General features: G+C 44.1%; 1 protein-coding gene and 1 long non-coding RNA gene across 2 annotated transcripts; one reads left to right on the top strand and one right to left on the bottom strand.

Annotated features, from left to right (window-relative positions):
• Nucleotides 1-329: 329 nt before the first annotated feature.
• On the top strand, nucleotides 330-9,295 carry LOC125740798 (uncharacterized). Its single transcript, XR_007397776.1, has 3 exons — nucleotides 330-1,602; nucleotides 8,345-8,568; nucleotides 8,720-9,295. It is a non-coding gene; the product is annotated as an uncharacterized LOC125740798 (long non-coding RNA).
• Nucleotides 9,296-11,853: 2,558 nt separating this feature from the next.
• LOC125740797 (neurogenic differentiation factor 6-B-like) lies at nucleotides 11,854-16,514 on the bottom strand. The gene is made up of 2 exons (XM_049012451.1): nucleotides 14,704-16,514; nucleotides 11,854-14,311 (listed from the first exon to the last, which is right to left on the bottom strand). The coding sequence occupies exons 1-2, from the start codon at nucleotides 14,727-14,729 to the stop codon at nucleotides 13,294-13,296; spliced, it is 1,044 nt and encodes a 347-aa protein (XP_048868408.1). The 5' UTR covers nucleotides 14,730-16,514; the 3' UTR covers nucleotides 11,854-13,293.
• Nucleotides 16,515-16,784: the final 270 nt, after the last annotated feature.

Genomic DNA, 16,784 nt, shown 5'->3' with positions numbered 1-16,784 from the left:
GTTTGCAGAGAGAATTTTAACATGTCTGTAACAGACAAAAAAAAAAGTAAGCCTTCAAAAATTAGCAGGTGCCACCAGCAATGGTAATTTGTAATTAAAATAAATTTATGGTCATGTGAGAGATGAAATTTGGGTCACCGGTGTTTTCCGTCGGTATTTTTTTGTTACTTCAACCGTCTATGACGCTCCGTATTTTACCTGACGTTCGTAAACGTCCACGTGGCACGTTTTTGCATTTTTTTAAATAGAAACGTTGGGACACCCATAAAATTTCGAGCCGTTATTTTTAACAGTATTTGTACAGCTCATTATCATTGTGTTTACTGAGTTTTGTGTTTTGCACTTTTTATGAGAGCTAAACATTAAAATTCAGCGCTAAATCTTACCAAACACCCCTTCCTCCGCTCCATCCTCACCACCCACACAGACGAGCGCACACACACATATGAGGAAACACACAACATATGTGCTCGTTAAACTCCTTTCTGGGCTTGTAAGACGAGCGCCGAGATGCCCGTAAGAAAGCGCCGGCGTTACACGCTCCGGCGGCCGGGTCGCCGCGCACCGCCGCCCGGGAAACAACCTATCCGCGATGGAATCGGAATAACCTGCACTAACATATAAAAGTATAGCTTATAACGCATATTTAGCGGCAAACTTAGTCTGACAGAAAAAAAACGGCGTTCTATTACGTAAAATGTCCATATGCTTGGGTGATTCAACTACCTTTTTACTCATTTTGCACTCAAATGCGCATTTTATACTCAAATGCACTAAATAAGTAAAGTTATTAATAAATAAAGGGCAAGATTAACCAGAAGGCAATGTACCTATTAATTAGATGTTCTATGAAGACGGCAAACCACATTGCATTTTTATTTGATAACAGTGTGTAATGTTTTCAGGTAAAAGAAGGTCAGGTATAAACTTGGGTGCAGATCGTGGGTAGTCAGGTTGTGGTCATTGATTTAATGTAAAAACTGCTGTATTTAGAAGAAATATTTGTAAAAATTTTAAGTGTTTTTTTTTCTCTGACTTTGAACACCGTATGTTGTGTGTTGTTCCTCTGCAAAATCTTTATGAAGCTTTAGAAGCAAGCGTTTCGAAGAGAAGTAGGCCCACATAACATGCAGCCGATGCAACCTTTAAATCAACACCGACTAACCTGCCCTCCTGGGCTATTATCCGGTCAGAGCTGTTTATCTGAAAATATGAATAACATTACCCATCAAGTGGGATTTTAAAGGCAATTCTTCTTTAAAGGAAAGACATGCACTTTTTTTGTGTGGATGGGGGGTCTGTCTCTGTACCCTGCAACTACAAAGGCGATTTTTTTGCTTTTGATTTTGTTATTAGTTTTGGGGAACCAGTTGGCATTAACCCATTAATGCCTCTCTCTCCCTCTTCATTTTGATCTCCCCCTCGCTCCTTACCACAAATTTACCGAAATTGAGGTTTAAGGACGATCACAAATCGGCCTGATGCTGCTCCCGGGACCACTGGCACCGGGTCATGGGAGATGGAGTGATGGTGATATTGGGGGAGATGAACGTGGCATTACAGAAGTCGGAGGTGCTACGGCCAAACATGGGGCCAGAGATGGTAAGCAAGTCCTAGAGGAAAAGGGGGACATTTGAGGTATTTAGCATATCTCCATGAAATCCATCTCCCTTATTATATATACACGTGTATGTATGTGATTCACACAATTTGATGGTTATGCAACTTGACATCCTCATTAACATTCATGAATTACGTTAATCTCTCGATTTTAATTAAACATTTTCTTATTATTACAGGTGGGATTTCTTTAAATATATATACTGTAGCCATACTTTTAAGGTGTCCTGAATAATATTCGAGGATTTCTTAAATGTCACAGGAAGCGTTGTCTGTGTTTGAATAACGAAAAGCCAGACAATACATACAATATGAAGTTACAGTACTGAAACGCGGTTTGCAGAAAATTGCGTTATAATTTACTAGCGCCTAAATGAGAAGCCACGCCATGGGAGACCATGGCGGTCTAGGGGCCCGATCGATGGGGTCTCTGAAATCACCGTGGGCCGGGATGCAGTGGAGGGATGACCATGAAGCACCGGAAACACACGCAAACACGCATGAACTAAATATGACTGATATTCAAAAATAGAAATAGTCCATTAGTCATTAGTAACGCAACAGATTTGACTTTGACCCTATAGTTAAAACAGTTGTCTATATGTTTGTTGCAAATATTTTTTGTCTTATTGAATTACAATGTAGTCCAGTACGATAAGACATACTATATATTCTAAATAATCAAATGATTTCTTATGTTGTTTTTCTTCGTATTTAAATGCTTAAACATTTGCAGACGCGCGCAGCATCTGTTCCCTGATTTCTGGACCGGGGGTGGTGCGGACGGCGCGTGCAGCAGTGGGGATGACTACATTTGGGTGGGCAGAGAAAGCCAAGCCAGTGCGGAAGGGGTGGCGAGGGGGCTGGACGTGGCCGCGCGCCGCGATCGCCTTTCTGGGGGTGTTTCGTGAGCGACGGACTTTGGCCATTAGCTCGTTATTAATTTTTTTCTTTTTTTAATGAATCTCCGGCAATTTTACAAATGACTAATCCTTCGGACGCGGTTCACTAATGGCAGTTAAATGTCTGTCTGATTAGTCTCACTGCACTACGGACTACAGACAAACTTCATGCAATTTGTCTGTGTGTGAATGTCTCATACATATTTCAAGCGGGGGTATTTTTTATTCACATTAATGGTAGGAAGAGATGGATGAGCCCAATGCTTCAGCTTGTCGGACTCCCAATAAAACTCCCCAAAGTGAAAGGGAGGCGCCCCCCTTCCTCCGTATGATAGAGTTCTGTTATAACCTGAAATTTCTACCTCGTCCAAACTGACGCGAGTGTGAACAACTCCGTCACGATCGCGTCGGGGATCTTTCGCTCTTGGCTGCAGTATTATCAGACTGTGAGCCAAGCACATTATTGTTATTTCTTGCAAATCTTTAAGAGCTTGTTTTAGTGGAAATCTGATGTGAGTTGGCCTCAAGTGCAAAGAATATCGTGGTTCCCCTGAGGTTCTGACTGGCCAGTGCTCTTAGTCAGTGAGCTGTGGCGATGGTCCATGTTTCTGTCTATGCCATGAGAGAATCACGCAGGAACACCGGCCTTCAGTAACGCAGCCAAGACCCAGAACCAGAGGAGGGTGTACGTCATCGAGGGAGGGGGGCTGGGGGCAGGTTTGAGATAGAGCTGCTGAGATGACACTCACCGCCAGATGTTTGGGGAGACAGCTGTGATACCTGTGCAGGGAAGGTTGAGCTTTCCCATGCCCACCCCCCCACCCCACCCGCTCCTGTCTGCCTGCTTGGAAGCAGGAGGTTCACACCCCTGTCAGAGAATCACACCCTCTCCACCCGCCCACCCAGGAACCTTTAGGAGTTCACAGCCCGCCAGACTCCCCTGGGTGGGGGGAGGAGGTGCAGGGGGGCAGGTGTGTCGCACTCAGTGCTCTTTACATTAATAACTTTTCTGTCAGAGGAAATTATCGTGCTGCTTTTTCTGCTCAAAGTTGTACCGCCGCAATTGGCCAAACTGCGCCCACGAGTCGATGTTATGAAAGCAATAGGGCCACCGATCCCCCCCCCCCCCCCATTGACAGGATGAACAGACTGACCCACAAAACTTCCCACAATCTGGCTTTTTCTTACAAGGAAAAAAAAGCAATTATGCTAAAAAAACCTAAGAAAACGCCAGATTGAGGTATAGCGAAGAGCCAAAGCCTTCAGTTCCAGCCGGCTGGATGTGACCCTATGCTGTACCGGGTTCTCTGAGCAGGGCCCCACACTCTAAATGGGCGTCAGTGAGTAAGTACCTGCTAAGTGATCACAAACCCGTTTATTTTTATTTTAGTTTTTTTGCTACACTGTGTCATACCTGGCCGCGTGCGCGAAATGCCCCCAGCGCCTGCCAAGAACGTTTAAATAGAGGGCGGCCGCTTCCCCACGGCGCCTCCCGCCAGCTGGGTAGCTATCTTTACACGTGTGTAGCTAGGGGGCGCCAGGCAGGGAGTCTGGCACCAATTGGACCTGGTAATGTACTGGTACAGCTATTTGGGGGTCAGTTCAAATGTCAGTGGACGTGTACGATGTCACCCCCACCGCCCTGGCCAACACAGATATGTATCAGTGGGATTTTCTGTGCCCCCCCCCCGCAGGCCAGTCATTTCCGGTACCTGTTGACAGTTTTGGTTCAGCGGGGGCTCTTAAAGTGTCGATGACTGAGGGCCAATTTAGCTTGCCTGCACTGGGGGGGGGAGTATAAAAAAAGGCAACCATTTATTTATTTAATATTCAAATGGGACTATTTACAGAAAATAAATAAAACCTTTAGAACTAAATTAAACCACTAAATTAAAAAAATGTAAGCTATCATGGATAAAAACTAATAACCAAACGGATAAAATCGCCTCGTATTGAAACGGACGATGAGTGTTTCTAATTGTCCTGCACGTGCCTCAGTTCAGGTTCTAGGCACACCATGAACCCCTGAGTTAGAGCGAGTACAGGGAACGGTTCCGGGTTCCCAGAACTCCTTAGCACTTCAACATGACGACATATTAGCTGTGTCTCAGGCTTCAGGCTTAACATAAGGATGTGAAGACACCCTGCAAGCCTGCACTGGTGATAGATAGATAGATAGATAGATAGATAGATAGATAGATAGATAGATAGATAGATAGATAGATAGATAGATAGATAGATAGATAGATAGATAGATAGATAGAATGTATATTATGATGCCAATGTGTACTTATATGCAGTTGATTCAAAATACATATATATATATATATATATATATATATATATATATATATATATATATATATATATATATACATGTAATAAGCATAATACATGGATTCCATGCTGACCGTGTTTGTCACTTACTGGGTGTTTGTGTGAGGGGTCAGCTTGTCAGACTATATAGGGCCCGGTCTCTTCCTGGTACAGCCCCCTCCCCCCCCGGGTGGGCCACGTGCCAGCTCGTTGCCAGGCCGATATGGAAATGCAGCAGCAGTGCCTGTTTCGGTGTCACTTCTGCGCGGTGGCGGTGTGGTGGATCACCTGCACCCAGCTCTCCCAGGACGGACCTTTCAAACGAGCTCGGCTCCTTAAAGCCGCCTAATTAAAAGGAGAAATCCCCGAGCCTCGACCTCGCTCCCGGAGAAATCATTATTAAGAATTTAATGGGGGAAATATCCTGTCCCAGACCATCTGCGACCCGGGACACGCTGAGGGCTTAGAGGGAGCTGACAATAGGAGAGGGAGGAGCGGGGCGGGGGGGGGCTCCTGCTCATCTATTTATTTATTTATTTATTTATTTATTTATTTATTTGTTGCTTCCTGTGGATGCAAGGTGCTAAATTGCCATTACTGGAAATCGCCCCCCCGCCCAACACACACAGACACACACACACACACTATTAATCACCGCAGTGATTTTATTAGCAAGCTTTTCATTTCGGGGTTATATCCCAGAGGTATCCTGGGTCCCGGCATCCGAAGCGAAACAGTATCGGTGCGACCCTTACTGTCGTGTAGCGTATGGGAGCGAGGGGGGGGGTGTCTGGGTGTGGTGTTGCTCCCCCCCCCCCCCCCACACATACACACACACACACACACGTGCACACACACACACTGAGATATGATCTTAACCTCCCACTCAGATCTCCGCCATATGGTCTTTCACACCTTGCATCTTCTAATAAAGGTGGTGCTGGGTGGGGGGGGGGTGTTTAACTCTTCACAGACGGGTGGGGGGAGGGGGGGGGGGTGGTGGGTTTGAATCGCGCGTCAAAACTGTAGGCTTGTGATTTGGCCCCTGGGATTCAATCGGCCTGTCACCGGTGACAAGTGAAGGGGCAGACATGTGGGTAGGCATGTGGGGGTGGGGGGGGGGGGGTGGGCGTGGAGGTGATGGAGAAGGTGGGGGGGGGGGGCTGGCCAGGGATGGGGGGAGTGCATTGGCATGTTACCATTATCACCATCCCTGCTCAGTGTTGAAGAGCTCATCACTTTACGACAGTCGACAGTCACCTATTACTCTGTTGCTTTGTTTCTCAGGAGCAGGGTCATGCCGACGTGCCCTTGAGGAAGATCGTTGACTAGCGTCCTCACAATGTCCAGTAAATCCAGCCGTATCAACGCTCAATGATTTCGAAATCTCACTGTCACATGGGATGAAGATTAATCCATAATACGACTCGGTGTCCGTGTTTTGTGTCACATTATCATTTTGATATCTCTCCGATGTCGAGAGGAATGCAACCCACAAAAACTTAGGTAAAGGCGTTGGAGCGCTCGCTAATCTTTTGTGGCACCGAGCAGCTTGACGCAGAGTTCACTCCCCCACACAGAGCAACGGCCTGCCGCAAGGACGACGTCCACGGGCCGTCTGCTCGCTGCGCTTCTCCGGGCCGGCAGCCAGTGGGACCCCTCGCCGGCGCTCTGCGACTGCAGCTCGGCTCCGGAGTACGCCGGCTGTCAGGCGAACGCCGCGGCCTAACCGGGTAGGCCGGCACAGATCGGAAAATTAGCAAGGATAAAAAACAGCACATCAGTCATGCTGACAGATGCTGAGCTGTTCATTCTGCTCGCTGTATCATAGCTACTCTGAATTGGTTAGCAGGTAGTGCTTAGTGCAAGGTAGCCTTCCAATCTATTATTCTGTGGTTCCTCTTTGCAAGTCGGAGTGTTTTACGTGATTTACTGGGTTAGACTATGTGCCTGAGATTGGAAAGTTGTAGATTTGAATCCCATCCTTGGTAGAATAATATCCACTAGGCCCTGAAGCAATGTTCTTAACCCCGCCCCCCCCCCCGCCCCCTCCCAGAATGCTCCGGAGGAGTCCGAAAGCTCTGGATGACTCTGCGCTCATGCCACAAGATTCAAATTCACCTCAAAGGAAAGCTGAATGGGAAATACGAAAAGGAAAACATTCCAGCTTGATCGTGCATATGGCAAATAAAGCATCATTTATTACATAAGGGGGGGGGGTATCAAGATTTCGCTTGGAACAGCAGTGGTCCTCTTGAGCTCTGTGGTTGCGTGTGTAGTTCTGCCCTAAAGCTTCGGGTAGATCACAGATTGGATACTAATGATGTGGAGAGTTTTTTTTTATCTCGGTCGTCATTCCATAACAAATGCACCCCGTCAAGAATTCCAAGCGTAGGGAATTTCTTGCTTTTGTTTACAAAACGACGTGGACGATGCTGGAGCCACAACACAAGAACCTGGAGGCGCCACCTGCATCATTCATCAAATAAGAGAACGAGAGACTGTGAGAAAAACATTGTCATTCATCAGCTAAGGAATTATTTGACTGTTAAGGCATGAATGTCTGAGACCCAGAATAGGCAGCTCAAGTGGCTGAAGGCCATCCATCCTCCTGCATCCCGGCTCTCCGGTTCCGTCTGTGCATTAACGGCTTCTTCCTGAGCGGCTCTCATAAAACACCCTGAGACATTAACCACACTGTGCCTTTTTATTGGTTCCTAAGGGTGCAAACAGAGATAACGCAGCAGATGTGGGAAGTATCATCTCCTTGGGGGCGGGGGTTGATGCTAAAAAACCGGAACGGTCCGGTTCCACGATGTGGTCCCTTGGTGTTCCGCTAAACCACGCTGCAAAGTTGATCAGTATTAAATAAACTAGTTATATAAGTAAACAGGCAAAGACTGCATGATTACAATGAAGGACACCCATGCCAGTATTCAAACAAGTTAATGCATCCATACACACAACAGCAGTTCATTGAAATTCTTTTTAGGCCGAACAGTTTGCGGTCATAAATCCGCGCTGCTGTAAATCTGTTACTCGCTCGTCGAAGCACCGCTCCATCGGAAGGTATGAGACACAGCTAAACGAAATTCTCCCAAGCTGTGGGTCCCAGTCGACAGCCACAGCGAACAATTTAATTAGGGATCTGAAATGTAAAGCGGACGTGTGAATATCCAGCGGCCTGCCGTCCATGCTTTGTGGCTGTTTGCCGTCGTTTCCATATGTTTTGTTTGCCTTTCTAATTACAATGAAAAAAAAAAAAAACACACAAACACAACAGTGAAGCAGCACTTCAGCGGTAAAACAGCCCATTTAGCATGTTGTACCCTGTCACCAAGTCACCAAGCTGCCGTAATGAACGCAGTATTTATTGTACGACTTTGAACGGTTCGCCTATGTTGTTCCTGGGAAAATTATTGTCAATTTCCTGTCACTAAAGGGGCCGCTGAAATCCACACGACAGCACGGCTGTGTTTAAGCTCACCTGCTGTTTTTTTTTCTAGGGTCGGACGCAAACGACTGTTTGCAGAAGATGTTCGGAGACAACAGTTGGGCAGGCTAAAACCCTATAGATTTTATACAGCCACATTGTGTAGGCGGGAAATCTGTTCATCTTCCCGAACAGGATGTTTGTCAGCAGGTGGAAGATAGGCGTCGATTTGGGAAGGTACAAACATTTGACAGCGTTCAACTCGATCCGCCGACAGAGATCTCACAAAGGGACGAGGTAATAAATGACACGATTGCGGAGAAGATTCTCCGGCTAAGACAGTCGTATGTTTCATACGTTTGATTTCTGATTCATTAGACATTTCCGAACGAAGCTTATTGAGTTGTCAGTTTTATTGTCAAACTGTGGCCATATCTGCCTGATTTAGGCATCCGACGAGCAGAAGCTCTTCAGACAGAGGCCTGTTTGATTGGCTGTTGGAGGAGAGGTGTCACAGAGGACTGATATCTCGGAGAGAAAATTCCGGAAAGCCCATGGTGACTGAGCCGGCTGAAGGATTACTGAGGGGATGGCATACCAGATGTTGCTTTGACGTTGAGTGAATCCAGGTACACACATACCACACGTAACTCACCTTAGTGTCAACATTTGGTTTGAACAAAAAATATATATATATTTTTAAATCATTTGTTTAAAAATTAATTGGTAAATCTTGGTCTTGCTCCAATATTGTTTGCACTTGTACCTCGGCATCCATCGATAGCTCAGCCTTGCTGCACTGTCAATGCAAGTTGACTCGTTGACAGCACATATGTTTGCTATTTACCTCACTTGTATGTGGCTTTGGACAAAAGTGTCTGTTAAATAAAAGTAAATGTATTGTAATATAATGTAAACCCTACGGAGATTAAGGTCTCTTTTGTCCAGGCTGGAAGCCCATTTCAAATATTTAAAATTGAAACACGCACTAAAGACAAAATATACCAGCAAATAGACAGACATCGGAGCCAGAAATCAATGATGAGATGTTATCTACACTCTGTCCAAGTCTTCTGGTCTTTTAAATCAATAAAGTTATATAACTGCACACTGTCTCGGGGTGTTTTACGACATCAGGAAATAAACTACTTTAAAGGTCCCCATTTATATGATAATTAACCCCTTAGCAGCCAAATTCTATGCAGAGAAACGTACACACACACATTGGCTTACAACCAAAGTCAGTCATGCAGTTTGAAATTTTATTGGAGTCTGGGTTAAATATCACCAGCTTGGAACAGCAATGATCCTCTTGAGCTCTGTGGTTACGTTGGTAGTTCTGTCATCACTAGGCTACCTCCTGGGCCTAAGGAAGCTTCTGTTGGACCACAGATTTGATGGAGCGTTTTTATTTTAGTCGTCATTGCATAAAAAACACATTCCGTGCAAAGAATTCCAAAAGAATTTCCATTTTCTGCTTTGACGGTGGAGCCACGACATAGGAATTGGTCTCACAGTCTCTTGTTTTACTCATTCAGTTGGGCTGTATGTTTCTGTATGTGAGACTAGTATGTACTGGGTTCCTACTCCCTGTCAACAAACTGAGAACCTCTATGACATTTAACTGGAACGCAGCATCTGTGAATCCATGTGTGGCTGCAGGTGATCTTCTGGAAACATCTTGCATAACAAGGGTGAGAATGAGGGTGAGGAGAATGCAAGGTTGCCGTCTACTCAGGAATCTAAGACACTGATAAAAAGCTATACTCTTCACGGTAAGACAGGACTGGATAAGGTACAGCAAACCAAGGTAGCATTTCTAGCTAGTAGGCTAATAATATGTCTGAATGTACTGGTGCCATTGACATTAAATATCTTTCTTGAGGAGTCGACATCAGTTTCTGGTAAGATTAAAATAGAAAATCTTAAGGTTGTGAAGTTAGATTCCTTATTACCCGCTGACCTGAAGTTAATGGAAGTACACTCTATCACGCTCTGAAGAAAGAGTAAAAATGTGTACCTTTGCTTGTCGCTTGGGCTGTACCCTCAAGGATCTGCCAATTGTACCCTTAGCTGTAGGTAAATGTACAAATTAAGGTACAGAAATGGACTCTGAGGAACATTTCTGTACCGTTGATGGTACATTGATGCTTTTTGTACCTTCAGAATGTTCCCCAGAGTCCTTTTCCGTACTTTAAAAGGTACAATTACAAGGATGCAGCCCCAGTGACAAGCAAAGGTACAATTTCAAATTAACCTAAAAACTTACATGATCACTACGTATGGTTTCAAGACATTATTCGAGAAGATGACTCTTCCTTAGTTATGATGATGTCAAAGCCTCGGGCGGAGGGCGGACCTTGCTGTGAAGGTGCCCTCTTCATCACCGTGACTTCATTTCAAAGCATATGACGCTGACCTGAAGTAATCACATCGGCACGGGTCAGAGTCGACCCCTGCACGGCCATCGATCTCGCGCTCGCGGGCTGTCATGTTAATTCCTCGGGATGACAATGCACATTCACCCAAGGATTAGAGCGCGCTCTCGCTTGGATGCGAGGCCCGATGCGCAGTCTGTCGCCGGCTGGCTCCCATCCAGCCACACATAGACGTTCCCCATTGACTTTTAATATTCATGCAACACTTCGCTTTTTTTTTTTTTTAACTCATTATAGGGAAGCCGTATGTATTCTCGCTATATTCTATTCTATTTTCAACGACACTTTAAACTTTTGTGGTATTTAAAAAGAACATATATTTGGGTAGCATTTCTGTAATGTTCGTAAAAAAAACGGCGTGCGGTGTAAAAAAAAGACAAATAGTACGTCGGAAACCAAATGAGTTTCGGGTAAACCTAAATCGAAACGGGACGGCTTCCTGTGTGGGCTGGTTTGGAAGGTTTCTCATTTCATTGTCAGTTAGGCTACCTGTAAACGACAAAAAAACTTTTTGCCATAACTTTTTTTAACTTTTCGTCAAACAGGACACGCAGAAGACGTGACCATTACGACCACTCAGTTATTTATTTTGTTTGTGTGTACTAACTATACGCCAACTATTTTGTGGTACAACTGAATTCTCCGTTTTAACTAAAATGTAAGCGTTTTTATATAGCTGAGAATTTAATTATAAAACCAAAAATATATCTCTGATATAACGCCGTCATTATTATTATTATTATTATTATTATTATTATTATATTTAAATGGTGTCGTACAATATTCGGCAGTAAAGGCAATTTTGCATTTTGACTCAGTAAAGTATATGAATGCGCTTCCTATATTTGCTCATTTAAATATTTCCTCTGTGCTCTTGTTCCACTGGTGTACTGTATGCTTCTGCGTGTTTAAACACGAGGTTATTAACACAAAACTATTTTAAATATGGTTTTGTGTGTGAACAATTGCTTTCAATGTTACAGAAAGGATATATAAATATACATGCAAACGAACTTCATGCGATAGTAAACATGTTTTGGGATGAATGTATGATTCTATTAAAGTATAAGCTCATTTCAGATCTTTCAAATAATCGGAATCGATAGACAAACCATTGACCAATAAAACAAATAAGTTCAGCTGCTTGAGTTTTGCTTGGCATTTTATTATTCGTTTGGCAATACAAAACAACTTAGTTTAATACAAATGTGCAGAACAAATATTTAGTGCATTATGGGTTTTTCTTCACGAAAACTTTCATCATAAAAGATCAAAATAATCTACTGTACAAAGCCTAAAGCCGTTTTTCCAACACTCATGCCGTTGCATAACTGATACGTGCCGAATATTTCATTTAAATTAAGGCGATTTTAACCGTTTTCAATTAGGAGACGAAGTCTGAACTTTCATCGAATATATTCCACAGGTTTCATCCTTACAATTGACATGTAATCTTGTAAACATGATTTAACTGTCTAAGGACAATACGTCAACATAAATAAACACTAAAATCCGTACCATTGTAAATACTAAATGGGACAAAAAAAATAAAAGTTGCATATATAAACAGCTACAAAGCATACGGTGTATCCAAGTTGTATATATACATGTAAACGGTACGGCTATGTACAAACGGTTTTGCGCCGCCAAACTGATGACATGAGGACATCTAAAATAAAATCGTCCATGCATTGATTCCATTGGACGTGCAAATGTGTGTGGTCGATCCTCAAGAAGCGTTTTGGCCTGCACATCAAAACCGGGAGACACTTCTCCAAGGACATGCTGTCTTAAAAAATAACTAGTAGCAACAGACCGGATAATTTGATCACATTAATTCATTTTAATTTAAAACACCGTTTTAAATGTAACGCATTATTCAATGTAACATTTAAACACTTTTAATCGTTATCTATCTATTCTCCTGTGCACACTTGTGTCTTCACATTAACACGGAACGTATTTGGATTCCGTAATTAATAAACTGAAAACTGTTTGCCAAATAGTTATTGAGAAGAGTAGGATTAACCCTCTAACGAACCTTGAACGCTAAATAATGCGATAACGCAGAAATGAGGGGAACTCAAAGCCGCTCGGTGTTGCATAGTTGGTATTGCCATTATTGCTTGGGCTTCTGGTAATATTCAAAGTGCGCACCGACTGTGTTTCAGTAAGAATGAGTTTAACTTTTACAGAAAACAATACCCAATAGAATGTCGTAATTGGGTTACGCCTGACCTTGGACTGTTAGTCACTAATCATTCCGTTTACAAATATATGCAATCGATATCCGTAATAACCCAGGTTAGGGAATCTTTAATTACCTGGGTGCACACGTCAGTTAAATAACGGCGTCCGTGGATAAAGGGGAAAAATTGACCAATTATTCATATACAATTTTTTTGTAGGCTAAAACAATAATTAGGCTACACTGCGATTTCAGATTTAACCAAACCTATAGTAAAACACTATGCATACTGTAAATAATTCAGATGCGCTTCAAATAAACAAACAAGTGAATAAATAAACAAACAAATACATAAATATTTTCAATAATTACCTGGCAAACCTTCACTTTCTCTCATTAATTATGAAAAGAGGCGTTTAACTCGTCCTGCATTGCATAGGGCTGGCTGCGCAGGTGCAGGTCGTATGGGAAATGGCTTTCGGCTGACACCCTGAACATTGAGGTCTGCCCGATGGGGGTCCGGCCTGACATCGCGCAGTAACGCATACCGTAGTGACAGTTCTTGCCATAGTCTGATGTGTCTTCGTGTTTGAGGGAGAAAATCCCATTAAAGTTCATGGGCGGGCTGAGCGGACCCTCGAACTGGGGGCTCACACACTCCGGGGAGGTGTTCTCATAGAACGACTCGTACGCACCGCAGTACCCGTACGCTCTGAAGGGTTTTCCGTTGTCTATGGTGCCGCTGCCGTGCCCTGCGGGTGTGCCCATGTCTGGGCTGGGATAGGGCGGGTATACTGCATCATAGGGGGGCCTGCCGGGGAACGACCCTTCCCCATTGTGATCTGTAAGAAAATTTCTGGCGTTGAGCTGCAGGCATCCCGCCACTAAATTGGTAGTGGGCTGTGACAGTCCTTTGCATAGGGTCTGCACGAAGGCGAGAAGATCTGGTCTCTTGCCGGCGCTGAGAGTCTCTGACAGAGCCCAAATATAGTTTTTGGCCAGGCGCAAAGTCTCGATTTTGGACAGCTTTTGCGTTTTGGAGTAACAGGGCACGACTTTACGAAGACTCTCCAGAGCGTCGTTCAGTCCGTGCATGCGGCTGCGCTCCCGGGCGTTGGCTTCCTGGCGTCGCATCTTGACCCTGTCTACTCGGCCCTTGGTCTTCTTTTTCCGAGGCCCCCTCCTTCTTGGTAGCCCGTTTTCGTCTTGGTCCTCCTCTCTGTCGTCTTCGTCCTTTTCAGAATTGTCCTCCTGTGTTTCTTTTTCTTCTGGTTTGGGGGCCGCCTCCGGCTTTTGGGAAGTTGCGTCTTGCTTTCGGACTTTGCGGTCAGCCTGGTATTCACGTGTGAAGTTTGCGCCGAACTGGCCGTCTTGCATGGCATCGGGATCTTGGAAGGGTACGGTCAGCATTGTCCTGGGACGACAACACGGCGGAGTCAGTGACACTCCTGCGCTGCCCATCAAAGCCCCAGTCTGGGATGCATTTTACATACAGCGCATCTTATTACGGCATAAAAGCGTTGTCACGCTTGCGCATCAAAATAAACCTCCCGTTGAATTTCAATACTATTCAGTCAGCATTAAAATATTTCTATTCAACAAACGCAACATAATTTCTGCTAAGGAATTCCAGACATTTACTCGGGTAGAATAATGTACGTATTGCTTTTAATTAGTTCAAGTTAATTGAATCATTCATATGAACGTAAACAAAAGACTATAATTATCTTATATACACAACAACCAGTAACATGAACGGGTCATTTCACAGTTATTATGCAGTTATATCCATTGAAATGTGCTTACCTGGACTGTGTGTTTTCATGTTCCATAAAGGTTCAGGTTTAAACACCAGCCCCAGTGCCTCGCGATGGAGATGTCAGTGAGACTCTGTTGTACTCTCCCTCTTCCTCCCGGCCCCTTATCTCTCCCTTTTGAGAAATGACACTGATGCCAACTGCCAGGGCTGGTACCCATGCCATCTGCCGCTGACGTCGCGTGTCAGGGACGCTCACGTGACTCCGTCTCTGGGGACATCCGTTCTGCACCGATCATCTGGCATCCTCACTTACTGGGCACCGAGCAGCTTTAATTTAGCGTCTGAAGATCAGCCCGAAGAAAGATTAATACTAACTTCGCTAGACACATTCTCGAATAAGAATCGCGATTTTGGTTTATTTCTCAACCTAAATCGCACGACCTTTTGCAGCATATATTAAAAGATGAAAATCAGCTGCCTTTAACGAGGCCCAACGTTAAACAGATGACTGCTACATGGCAAGAATGCATATGAATGCACATATACGTTTCAATGCATATTAATACCACACTACACATACAGCACGCGTATGGGTATTTTATACGGTTCCGTGATGATTAATTCTCCGGTTATTTAGGAGACGTGCTCTCCAAATTGTTGATCAGAACCACCTGCGTGAGGGTTATCTGAAGTTTAACTTGATTAATGTGTAAATTATGAAAATAAACTAAAGACTAATTTACGTTTTTTGTATTAATTGGATGTGAATAACAGGGGCTCGTTTTTAGTAATTAATCACCTGCAATGAGCGTGGAATACATTATAAATAAACATAAATAATATTCCTAGCGTGGAGACAAAAACATGAACAAGAACAATAATTAAAATGGAAGGTATCCTTAACGGTTAGCTTTAATCAGTACCTTATTATAGTGTACCATCATACACTGACATATCTTCTTATTTCATGGGTCAGGGGGGACATTACGTGTGATTCCCAATCGCTCTCCGTCAGGTTCTGGTTTATTTCCACTTTAATTTTCTCTCCACCCTTCAGAAATAAAGCTATTCCGAGTTCAACCTTTGTTAGCCAAGTAGGTAAACAATGGCCTCGGGTTCGAATTCCGGCGCCGATTCAGCACTCGGTAGTTCATTCCAGGTAATTTCCTCCAGGTGGTGCTGTGAGCTCTGGGCCATGTGGTCAGTCTGAGAGCCTCTCACCTACGCACACTCCCAGCGCATTAAAACGGCGTTTCAATCATATACAAGTCTTCCAACGCAGAGAAAATAACTTTTGATCCCAGTATCAGTCTGAATCCGATGATGTAAAAAATTCAGCTGTTAAAGGAGAATTTTATAACAAGTGTAATTTAAAATTATGAATCATGTTTTAAAATCCGGATAAAGCCGCTTCTTCAGTGTAGCTTGTTGTTGTTTTTTTTTAATTATCCTCAGAAATTGTTACCGTTGCATAATTAAAAATGATTAGTTTTGTTTAAGAACATTGTAATTTTAACAGATTATCAGTCCCTTATGTGAACGCTTTAAATAGTTACGGCATGGCGTTTTGCGGTTTCGTCTGGCTCTTGGATAACTTCTCGTATATTGAGCCCCCACCTGATCTCGCAAAAATATCTGCTTGACTCTCCGTCTTCCACACCTTCATCTACACCCTCCTATGGTTTTCTGGGGTTCATCTTCATTTTTTTTAAACCCGCGAGGCGTGGAGCGCTCGCAGTCCTTCACCACTCCCTCATTTTCTCTCCTTTTGTTGTATCCATTTTATCCCCAAGGCCTGGAATTTACCTCCCACGGATGACAATAAAGACGAGGGTATTTTTTTCCCGTCGCGCTTGTTTTTGGCATGTTTTTTTTTAAGGGAGGGGGGTGCCGATAGGGGTGGTTCTGAGTTCAACTGTCACGAAGGACGGGGAACAGATTGCAGGGGTCACGCGGAAAGCTCTTATTTTTCGGTGCGTGCGCGGCACGCGGCGGGGCCGCTCGGCGGCGGTGCACTGCGGGGCTCGGCGCGCTCTCCGGCTACGTCTCCGCCGTCTGTTCACCCAGCCTTTAATGTGAGTAATTCCCAGGAAGGGTGGCACATGGCCAAGCCTGCTAAGGGCACACA

Source organism: Brienomyrus brachyistius, chromosome 4 (assembly GCF_023856365.1).
Source record: "Brienomyrus brachyistius isolate T26 chromosome 4, BBRACH_0.4, whole genome shotgun sequence".
NCBI classification, from domain to species: Eukaryota; Metazoa; Chordata; class Actinopteri; order Osteoglossiformes; family Mormyridae; genus Brienomyrus; species Brienomyrus brachyistius.
Note: the sequence above shows the minus strand (reverse complement) of the source record. Positions and strands in the feature narration are given on the sequence as shown.

What these genes read in the sequence shown, in the direction of transcription:
- LOC125740797 (XM_049012451.1), bottom strand. Translation starts at nt 14,729, where the DNA reads ATGGAACATGAAAACACACAGTCCAG. An exon ending in CATGAAAACACACAGTCCAG is followed by an intron (nt 14,312 to 14,703) that starts GTAAGCACATTT and finishes TTGTCGTCCCAG; the next exon opens with GACAATGCTGACCGTACCCT.